Raw genomic sequence first — 12,132 nt, forward strand, 5'->3', positions numbered from 1 at the left:
GACAGCGAAACCCGCGTAGAATATCCTCGAAGACCGCGTGGGAGCTCAAGAAAATAAAGGTAAAGAAAACAAAATACGCATCCATACAAATAAAGATTATAAGGACAGTCAGTGCCATTGGGGCCTCTCCTTATTTTAGGGATAAGTATCAATTTCTCTTCATTTTAGAGAACAACTAACGAGTTAAAGGGATTATATATATATATATAATTAAATCTCATTATCCTATTATCATTTTATTTTGTTTGCGGCCCTATTTTTCACGTCTAAATATAATAATCATCACCTAAAAATAATAACGTAGAATATAATATTGATCTTTAAAATATGGATTCTTTTTTAAATTTTGTTTCAAACTACAAGTTAAATTAATTTATATAACGACAACCATGTTTCATTAAAAAAAAAAAAATACATAACAATGCAAATAAGTGCTGCTCCAACCAGCCCGCGAGTAACAAAGACTTGAATTAAACCCAGGAACTGCAGCTCGATCGCTGCTTGCTTCAGCGCCTGGTTAATTTTCATTTTTCTGATAGAGAAAATTAAGTGCATGACACCGTTTTGGTTTTGGGGGACGTTGTTGGAGAATAAAGAAGCACAAGGTTTTAGCATACTAGCTAGCTACGTCTTTTAGACTTTTTCCTTTCCCGGCAATATCGTAATTAATATCAATAAAAGACAAATATGAGAAGTTTTGCATGGGATCATGATTCCAGAAACCTTGACCTTCCCTTTTTTTGATCCTCTTCGATCTCCACGTTAATTTCTATAGAAAGAAAAAACACTCAAGAGGTTGTTATTATTCGCACATTTCAAGGACTTTTAAGATGAGCGGCCAGAGGCCCAAATTAAAGCAAATATAATTAATTTAGTATTAACACAGCTGAATTCTTCGACTGAATTAATACTAAATTAATTATATTTACTTCAATGAGTCTGTTAGTATTAATGACAGACTGAGTACATGATTGTGTGTGTTAAATACAGATGTGACACACAACTTCTCATCCTTTAATATCACATTCATCCTTATCTTGCAGTCTGTCTTGCTTGTTGGCCGAGGTTTGGAGACATTTGACGTTCTATTTCATGCCTTGCCACCACGAGCACATCTCACAGTGATATATTTCACATTCCCATCTTTCTTCCTTTTACTCATTTGTGTCACTACCAAAAATCACATCATTTTCCGTAATGTTTATAATAAGTCATCAACTTATTCTCTCACTCAATGCACATCCATGCCTTTGGCTCCTTAGTGATATCACCCCCATCAGTAGGCTCTATATGAAGTGACTCGGAACTTCCAGCCTCTTTGGTATCAACCGCATTACCCGAAGAGGCGGAAGACTAAGACTATGCTTCAACTTCTACATAGTCTAATGTGGCCTTACTAATTTCTTCAACAGAGTTATTTTGCTGCACTTTATTTTCTGGCAAATTAGGAGAAAAAAAGTATTATATGATCCATATATGTTATAGACAATGTAAAAGACACAGCATGTGGAGAATACAACACATCACCTCACTGTCACATGGATATGGGTTGGCAGAAGTCAGAGGAACAAATGATGGTAAAGCTGAATAAGAGCTAGCAGCGACACTAACGCTGGTTTGTACACTAGAACTGGTAGCTACACTAGAGTTGACACTACATTCGGAACTAGACATGGGAGCGGAAGTAGACATGGCAACGGAAGTATCCATTGCAGCAAAAGTAGAGTTTCATGAGTATTGCTGCAGTTTTCCAAAAACAATATAAATATAAATAATTAGCTCAAATATTCAAGTTCAACAATAACTACAATAAATACTCCAAGAAATCATCACTTGGTTTCTCCATGGATATAGGTAGGCAGTTGGAGGAGGTCTCATCATTGGTATGACGAAACTATACAAGGCAACGGAACTACTCAAGGCAGCAATACTTGAAGCGGCAGCGGAAGTAGAGTTTTATGGGTGTTGTTGCATTTTTTCATTAAAAATTTAAACATAACTAATTAGCCCAAATATTCAAGTTCTGAAAATTAAAGCACACTAACTACAATAAATACTCCAAGAAATCATCACCTAGTTGCTCCATGGATATGGGTAAGCAGTTGGAGGAAGTCACATCATTGTTATGATGGAACTATACAAGGTAGTGGAATTACTCAGGGCAGTAGTACTTGACGTGACAGCAGAGGTAGAGCTCCATGGGTGTTGCTGCAGTTTTTAAAAAAAAAATTAAAAATAAATAATTAGACCAAATATTCAAGTTCATAAAATAAAGCACATGAACTACTTTACCATCCAACGATCACCTAGTTGCTCCATGGATATGGGCTGACACTTGGAGGAGGCACAAAAGGTGGTAACCACGCATGGGGCACTGGACCATAATAACTTGGCATGTAGCTTTAAAAGTTTGGATAAAGTGGTTTTGATATGTCCTAACATATAGCAACATAATGTTAATCAAACCAAGTGGGCAATGACTACACATAAAATAAACACACGCTAACTGTTGAAAGAGTTGTACAATACCTGAGTTGATGGATCGATGATAGGAGTTGTTATGCGGGATGCGACTTCTTTCTCTTTCTCCATCTACCTCAACAATGAAATAAAGTGGGTGGTTGTCAAGAATAAAAACAAGAAATTCGGGTATTGGTATATATTACTAGAGATTTTTTTTTTAAAGGACGGTACCCCAATTTTATTAATTGCCCTCACTTGTGGCGGAGGAAAACCGTAGTTACAATCCGACTCCTAGGGGATACATATAATTAAAACCAAAACCCAGGCATCAAAACCTATATAACCAAATCATCCAAATACATTTCCAAGAAAAAAAGACAAATAACCTAAAAATAAGTAACCTATGGCAACCTGAAAGGAAAAGCAAAACAAGAAAGATGAGATTAATCAAACCAAAATTAAACTTACCAAACACAGACCTTAGGAGACTTCGAATAAGGCAGACCCAATTTTTCCATGCCAAGCAGACCTCTTAACTGACTAGGCAGCATATGATCTTCAAACCAGTCAAAGTTCAAGCCCTCAGCAGCACACTTAGCAAGAAAATCAGCCATAACATTTCCTTCTCGAAAAATATGATTCACAATATAATCCAGGCAATTTAAATAATCATGTAATTCATCCCAGAAATCTTCTAAATACCAGATATGGCAATCATCCTTAGTCAACCAATTAACCAACAATTGAGAATCCACCTCTATTTGAACCCAAGAAAAGCCAAGAGTGTAACACCTATGAACACCTTCCAGTAAGCTTCTAATATCAACACAATTATTAGTACCTTGACCCAGGTAAACAAACTAGGCCCCAAGTAACCTGCCAGTCTCATCCCGAATGACTCCTCCCGTACCAGAAGGGTCAGGATTCCCAAGACTACTACTATCAGTATTAAGTTTAACCCAACCCTGTTGAGGGCACGTCCATCTAACCAACCGAACCCTCTTAGGCTTAGGAACCAGAACCGGGATATCTAACCTATTCAAAATATCAACATCCTGGGTGGACACTGAAGAAACTTTCATAAACTGATCTATAGTACGAAGGAGCCATAATTTAATAGCATGCCAAACCGACTCTACCATATAAACTTTGTCTTCATACCTACCTTTACATCGCCTCTCCCATAGTTTCCAGGATATAATAGAAGGAAGAAGACCAAAAACAATTCTCACCTGGGAAGACTTATCAGCACGGCGAAACCAAAAATTAGTTTGTTCCTTCCAAGTGTGGAAATGAGCCATATGAACCCTTAATTGACAAGCCGCAAAACGCCAAATTTGTCTAGCAAAATCCCACGTACAGAGCACATTATTCAAATTCTCAATATGACCTACTTGACAACAATTACATTTAAAAGCCATCGGAACACCCACCAATTTAATTTTCTCATCAACACTAAGGCAATTGTTAACAGCCTTCCACATCATAATGAAAACTTTCTTAGGGAGATTAGTATGCCAGATCCATTGTTCCCAAGGTAAAGGAGGCGAACGAACCCTTATACAGTCTCAGGCACTCTTGGTAGTAAACTTGCCCTCCTTATCATTTAACCAAACAAGCACATCTTGACCCCCTTCCAGCGAGCAAGAAAGTCATACAAATCTGTAGCTTTCTGATGGCCCCCAAGCTATTTAGAAGAGAAATATCCCACCCATTCTCAATATGACAATCTTTTATCTTAATCGAAGGTTGATCAATCACAGGAAATTGACCATTAAGAGGGCCTCCCTCAGCCCAATTATCATACCAAAAAGAGATATTGCCTTCTTTCACAACCCATTTGGAGCTATTTAAAACCTCCGGAATACTACGAACAATTGATTTCCAAAACCAGGTCCCTCTAGTAGGCTCCATAAGAGATAAATGAGTCCCCTTAACATATTTGCCTCTGAAAAAATCCGCCCAAAGAGAGTTGCCTTTGATAAGCCTTCAGGCAAGTTTCATATGTAAAGCTTTCTGAACATCTCCAAAATCCCTAATACCCAAATCACCCTCATCAGTGGGAGTGCAAATGTGCTTCCAAGAAATCCATTTCCTATGACCTTTACCATCAGAATCACCCCAAAAAAAGGAGCTCAAAAGCTTATTCAATCTATGTATAACCACTTTAAGGACATCTAAAACGGCAAGAAGATGGGTGGCCATACTAGATAAAACATGACGCAAAAGGATAGTTCTCCCACCAGCAGAGAGTATTTTCATCTTCCAACCCGCAATCTTCTTATTCACTTTACCCATCAGATCCCCAAAGTCACAAGCCTTCAACCTACCATCCACTATAGGCACCCCCAAGTACTTAAAAGGGAACAACCCCTCAGAAAAACTAGTGAGGCAAAGAAGAGTATTTTTCCTGGAAACAGGAATTTTCTTAGAAAAAAAATTGCACTCTTCTCTTTACTAAGGACTTGACCTGTCCAAGCCTCATATTTATTCAAAACCTCCATTAAACCTTTTATGCATCTCTTCCCACTATTAGCAAAAATAACAATATTATCGGCATACATAAGGTGAAAAATAACAGGGGTCCCTTTAGCTTGAGTAAAATGACCAATTTTACCTTCCTCAAAGGATTTCTTAATTAGACGAGAGAGAACCTCTTGCATAATAATGAATAAGTACGGTGATAGAGGGTCACCTTGCCTAAGGCTCCGCTCCCCTTTAAAGAAACCCATAGAAGTCTCATTCATCATGACTGAATACCACGGCGAAGATATACAAACCTTAATCAAATCACATACATGAGAAGAGAACCCAAAATTAGTCAGAACATGTAATAAAAAATTTCAATCCACTCGATCATAAGCTTTAGACATATCAAGTTTAACCACAACATTGCCCCAATAGAATTCCTGTGAATAGAATGGACCATTTTCTGAGTAAGACTAATATTTTCAAAGATATTGCGACCTGGAATAAAGGCCCATTGTTCTTGCGAAATCATTTTCGGGAGTAACCTATTCATACGAGCCACAATAATTTTAGAGCAAATCTTATCAACCACTGAACAAAGGCTAATAGGCCGAAATTTATCAAAACCAGAAGGCTTATCCACCTTAGTAATTAAGACAATAGAAGAAGCAGTGTAACTTTTAGGGAGCATGTGGCTATGAAAAAACTCAACAATGGCAGCACAAATATCATCTTTAACAAAATCCCAACTAGCTCTGAAAAAACCAAAGCCAAAACTATCTAGCCCAGGACTACTATCAATGGGAATAGTAAAAAGAGTATCCTTTATTTCCTCTATGGAAGAAGCTCTACCAATAGCCAAGTTCTCCTCGGTAGTAATGATAGGAGAAACTAGATCACTTAAATTCGGCAGAACACGAGAGGTACTATGACCCAAAAACTTTTGAAAATAATCAACATCGGATTTATGAATATCAAAATGGGTCTTTAGGACAGTACCATCAGATAAACACATATCCTGCACTCTTTTATGATACTTAGCATGAAAAAATTTAGAATTCTGATCTCCATCTTTCAACTAACGTTTCTCCATCTTTCAACTAACTTTTCTTAGCCATATGAGCAAGCCGAATATTCTCTCTACCCACACATGTTAAAAGTTCCAACTTGGATGCTAAGAGATCCTTATCATCCTCAGCATTAAAAGAGACTTGAAGGCGGTTTTCCAAATTATCAATACGAGTCTCTAAGTTTTTAATGATAACGTTCGCCGTACCAAAGACACTTTTATTCCATTCTTTTAAAGCCACCTTAACCCTTTTCAATTTAGAAGATAAATTAATTAACCCATAACCAAAGCCCTCACGCTTCCACACCCCCTCCACAAACCTATAAAAATCAATATGATCAGTCCACATATACTGAAAGCGAAAAGGACTAGGACCATACCTGAAAAGGTCAGCCCCCATCTGAATGACCAAAGGAGAATGATCCGAAGTAGTACGCACCAAGACCTGGTAGAAAACATTAGAAAAAGAATTAAGAAAATTAGTATCAATAAAACATCTATCTAACCTGGCCCAACTGCGAGTTAATCCGCCTTGACCATTACACCAAGTCATTTTCGGGCCTTTGGAGAACATATCAATCAGTCCAAAACTTTGAATACACTGGTTGAAGTCTTCCATGGCAGTAAAAGGATGAGGACAACCACCCTTTCTTTCTGAATCATCTTTTATAATATTGAAATCTCCACAAATGACCCACGGAATACTGGGCTACTGGCAGTACCTAGAGCCTCCAAATCCCCCCAAAGAGATTTTCTATCAATTTGATTGCACTTCGCATAAATAATGGACAAAAGAAAAACATGACCATTCTCCTCAACTTTCACAGTAATAAACTGATTAGAACTTGCCACCCATTGAACCGAAACCGCTGAGTTCCACAACAACCAAATTTTACCACCATGCACCTCATTAGTAACAAAAAAATTTGCAACTAAATTTACCCAATAAGGATGGGATTCTATCCTCCAACATAAAAGGCTCAACCAAAGTTAAAATATTAGGTCTGAACTGTTTAATAATTTTCCTCAACCTCATATAAGAAGTGCCAACTCCCCTAATATTCCAAAAAATAATAGGATTAATCATAAATTAAATTTGGAATGGCGAGTTACCACCTTAGTAGAGCTCCTTATAATTTTGTGAACTTTCTCCACCAGATTACTAGGCCTGTCAGAATCTGTACAGTAATCCTTGTGCATATCATCCTTTAGTTTATCTCTCTCACTTTCTTGATCAGATTGGGAAACATAAATCACATATGTTCTTCCTTCTTCATCTACAACCATAAGCTTTTCCCCTTGATCATCCGGACATGACCCAATGGAAGCACCCTTTTCCTGAACCATGAACAAAGGATTTGCACTGGGTGCTAGTGCAGGCCCATGGTTTTCCACGCAATCTCGTGAACTAAACTGGCCCATGGTATGCAGGCCTACATGTTGTTGGCCACCGACACCACTCGGCCCATTAATTTCTCTACAAGCCTCATTTTCTTCATGCACTTCGTCTTCTTCTTGCATGTCTTCATGTTCATTTTTAGGAAGCTGGGTAGCCGGTAGACCCCCTGCTTGTTCCTTATCAGATATGCACTCCTTTGCCGACGACCCTCCTACTTCATTCTCGGTTTTCTTTTCATGAGCATTAGAATCCTTCCCACCTATTTCATTTTGCGCTGGATTACTGTCATTAACCGGACTGCCTTCCTCAACCAAGCTAATTTTGACTCCTTTCTTTACCCAGACCCTTTCTTGTTTTGTTCTTTTCCACTTCTAAATGTTTTAACGTTATGGCCTTGGCATCTACAATAAGAGCAAAACGCAATAAGTGTTTCATACACTACCTCCTGCCTCCGACTACGAGGCAACCCAGGACTGCCTATCCAAAAATGATGAATGGGATCCTTCGAAGCATCCACCTCTAGGCACACTCTTGCTCCATCCGTTTGGGTTGCACATTTTGTCGAGTTATCACGGCGAATAAACCTTCCAATCAGTGCTGTCAAAACCTTAAATATCGAAGCATGGAAAAAATTTGGTGGAAGTCCGGGTAAAAACACCCAAACCGGGACACATGAGGGCTCATAATGCTCATCAAAATCAGGTTTCCAAGCAAAGGGTCGAAATGGACATCCGTTTATATCACAGGAATCCCTTGAAAGTGCTTTGTTGAAATCTACCTCATTAGACATCCGAATGAAGATATGACGCTGCTGCTGCATGGAGGAAACTACCTGCATGCTAGACAGCCCCCATCTTGATCATATGAAGCCTCGAATGTCATCTAGGGAAGGCCTTTTGTGGAGAAACTTAATCACCATTGAATAACGGAATGGCATGGCAGTGCGATCTATCTCCTTTGCCGAGAAGTGAAAAACTATCTCCCCATCTACTATTTTTGGAGGGCGGAAAACCACCTCCATCTCTGGCAGCAGCTGTGGGACGGTTGAAACCAAATCGGCGAAAGTTTTATGATTGCCTGCCGGACGCGGCAAAGCCTCCTCGGCGGCCATGCAGGTTGGGTAGGCTCTAACAGGGGAAAAAATCCTAGCGAAGCGAAAGAAAACTTTTTTAAGGAAACTTTTTTAGGCAATGATATATAATTAATGCCAGCTTTAATGCCATTCCATGTGGTTCCTACTCTCCAATATTGCACCATTAATGCCTAATGTTCACACCATAATAGTTCACATGAGAACCTCTTGCATCAGGCCTTCATCTCACACACGTATATAATAAAGTATATGATCTAAACATATAATACACATATATAATTAACTTACCATACGAACTATACATGACTAAACCATATATAAAAATAAATATTATGCTTGGCCGGCATTACTATTTAGTTGACAATAGCTAATTTGTTTGTATAGCTCTGATAAATAGTTCTTAATTCGCTAGTTAATTTATCACTCTGTTCTTTTGTTACGAACAGAGAGCCACCATGGCCTCATTTCTTTTTGACATAAAACAAGTGCAATAACTTGGGCTTCCCCAATTACAGAAACAAACCAATAAACAAACTAGGAGAAAAAAATTTCAACTTTATTTTCCATTTTTCATCTTAAGATTTTATGCCAAAATTTACAACCAAGACACTTGAAAAAGCTATATTCTCATCCCATTTCACCAAAATGGACAAATTACACATATATAACCATACAAATGCCACCCAACTGTAGAAAAAGTGGAACCAAATTTTGTTTTTCCTTGCAGGAAATTTCACAAACATCATGAGAGCACATCCATAGATCCCACAGTCCCAAAGTCATAGAAAAGATAAACAGAAATGTGGACCGACAAATGATGGGGGAGCTAAGTGTCTATGCGCGGACAAAAAATATCCATAATTTATGCATTCAACAAAAAAAAAAAAATCTCATTTATCCTGGAACGCATCTTCCATGCATGGATGAAGAGTTCATGAATTTCAACCTCTTAAATGTGATGTTGTGGAGATGAGACGAGACGAGAACTGAGATCTAAGGGAAAGGACGAGATCCGAAGCAGAGGAAGACAACAAAATGGTGAGAACTAATGCTGAGGAAGAGAACGAAATGGTGCGCTGCCGTTTTCTCCTCCCGCTTGAATGAACTAGGCTGTGTTTTCACTCTTCTCGCTCGGTTCTTCATTCTCTTCGATTTTTGTTTTTTGTTTTTTTTTTTAATATAATTGTTGCCACGTGCCACGTCAGTGGGGTTCACGGGCAGGCACAAATTTGTGCCTGTCTGTAGCACTACTGTTAGTAGTTCATTCAAGAGTGACGCTTTTTCTTTTATATACAAAAGTAGTGTGTATTTTTTTTAAAATAAAAAAAATAAAAAATAAAAAGGCAAAGTGTGTAGATTTTTTTAAGAATTTTTCAGATAAAAGAGATGTGTTTTTACCAGTAGAGCTTTATACTCAACCACTTATATAGAGTTTTTTTTTTTTTGAATCACCACTTATATAGAGTTGGTTCTACTTATACGACGATCAGTTAGACTATTGTATCTTGGAGGAATCAAATTAAGAGCAATTCTACTGCACCGGTTAATTTGAAAACTTTATATACCGTAAAGGGCTTGAATCTCCTTAAAGAGAGCGAGATTTCCATGCCTCAGTACTCCAAACTGGTTTCGTCTTATTTTAATTTCATTGTAATTTGTATTTTATTATTGTATATTTTCACCAACATAATGATTAGATGATATGATATGATATGAGTTAAAATATCTTTTGTATCCAAACCTCCCCATTTAACTAGTGTATAGTTTTTTTTTGTCTTTTCGTTTTTTTTTATTTTAGTTTTCAAAGATGAGTAATTAAATGTGCTAAATATGAGAGATGGTTCTCTCTACACCCTTCTAAGAACGGCGCAACCATTAAGCAAAAGTTTTCAGGGAATCCAATTCCAAATTTAGGAAAATAGAAGAGCAAAAAGCAGCCATAATGGGTAGCCCCTGCCGCAGCAGAGACATACATGCTGAGTGTTCTACGATGTGGCAGTAAGAGAAAAAGGGGATCACGTAAATGTGCAGCAATTGGAAGACATTATTTTTGCCAAGACAAGCTAAATCAGCACAACCCAGCTAGCTACCCGAACCGAGGTGAATTATCAGAGCTTTTATAATTTTATTACCTGACAAGCATTTTTTTTTATCTACTGATCTAACCATTCACTAAAAACGACTAGCAATTCAAATCCGTCCAAAACCCAGTGGAATATGTATTATTCAATTCAATCTAAAGCATAATTAATTCGAAGGCGTCTCTGTTAAACAACCCATCATCGTTCGACATCCACAGAGAACTGGATTTTAAGCAGTCCGAACTTTTTAAATAGCGAGCATAACACCAAACGGCATGAGTAGAAAGTATAATATATATGTCGATGCTTAATTAAGTAGTGTCGATGCATAACACCGTACGTACTAAAGCACCAACGGCCTTCTTAGCCTTCTTCTGGTCAGACTGATCATCAAGTTTCGTTTGACAAGCGTAGTGCCAGCGGCGAAACGCTGCCTGAACGTTTGAAGCGGCGAGAGTACTTTGCAGCTTCTTCAAATTGGAGTTGGTGCTCTCTTTGAACATGCTCAACTTCCACCAGTATTTATAAAGCATATGCTGCATGTTGCCGGCAGTAAGAGCGAAACCTTCGACTTTTGTATGGCATCTCAGAGTCCTGGTCGAGAAGGGATGGTTGGATGGGTCCCGCAAAGAGGGGGAGTTGAACATCCATTCTAGCAGTTCAACTCCATAGAAGTCATTGGTTGTAATAAACCCAGTTTGACGATTATCAGGGCTAGTTGTATAGGTCCATACGATGCCTTGCGTGATGAAGAGCAAAGCATCAAGTGGTTCTCCCTCCCAAGCAATGTAACTGTTCTCATTGTAGTACACTTGCTTGAGAAAGTTTCTGCTAATCAATTCCAACACATCTTCACTCTCATTTTGAAGAAGTGGCACCTAAGTGTTGATCATAAACAAATAAATAACCGAGAATGATGATTAATGAGGAGAAGTCCATGCCAATATATAAAAAAATTATTACTATATGAGTATGTATGGAAACATATATTCAGAGTCAAGGATTAAAATAACCAAACCATTGCACCTTAATATTAATTCCATTAATTTAGAACTCGGATCGTGTTAATTACCTACCTATACATTTGTATACTTGCTAATACTATTTTCAACATCTCATTTGAAAGAAGAAATGAATTATTTCTTATTTGTTCTATCCATAAAGGAAGTAGGACAAAAAGGCAGCCGGACTTGCTCTCCTTTGCGGGAAAAAAAAAAGAATTTATTTCTGCTCTATTTATGAAGGAAGTTGGAAAAAAAGGACTCACTTTCTGTAGTAGGGGTAAGCAGAGACGGCGCAGAATCTCTCTTCTAGTGAAAATGGGAAGACAAGGCAACGGATTCTCTGCATCAATATCTTTATTTTCTGCAAACATTCGGTCTACCTGGGATATGATCTGCTTTCCTATTTCTTTAAGCCGTGGGTTTCTGCCTATCCACTCAAGTATTTTCCCTTTTTTGTCTTTCATCTCTTTTTGCCGCCAGGCCGGCCACGACGCATGTTTCTCTTTCTCTTCCCCTTTCTCAAATTGCTTTGCTTCCTCCAACTGCCCAGATGC

The 12,132-nt window shown here is 38.1% G+C and overlaps 1 protein-coding gene across 1 annotated transcript; it reads right to left on the reverse strand.

Moving 5' to 3' along the window:
- Positions 1-10,885: 10,885 nt before the first annotated feature.
- On the reverse strand, positions 10,886-12,042 carry LOC121255314 (cyclic nucleotide-gated ion channel 1-like). Its single transcript, XM_041155576.1, has 2 exons — positions 11,842-12,042; positions 10,886-11,452 (listed from the first exon to the last, which is right to left on the reverse strand). The coding sequence occupies exons 1-2, from the start codon at positions 12,040-12,042 to the stop codon at positions 10,886-10,888; spliced, it is 768 nt and encodes a 255-aa protein (XP_041011510.1).
- Between the last annotated feature and the right edge of the window lie 90 nt (positions 12,043-12,132).

Source organism: Juglans microcarpa x Juglans regia, chromosome 3D (assembly GCF_004785595.1).
Source record: "Juglans microcarpa x Juglans regia isolate MS1-56 chromosome 3D, Jm3101_v1.0, whole genome shotgun sequence".
Lineage (NCBI taxonomy): Eukaryota > Viridiplantae > Streptophyta > Magnoliopsida > Fagales > Juglandaceae > Juglans > Juglans microcarpa x Juglans regia.

Bases quoted from the DNA above. Each gene is read 5' to 3' on its own strand.
- LOC121255314 (XM_041155576.1), bottom strand. From the start codon at position 12,042: ATGAAAGACAAAAAAGGGAAAATACTTGAGTGGATAGGCAGAAACCCA. The intron at 11,453-11,841 runs GTGAGTCCTTTT...ATCAACACTTAG, and splicing joins GCTTACCCCTACTACAGAAA to GTGCCACTTCTTCAAAATGA.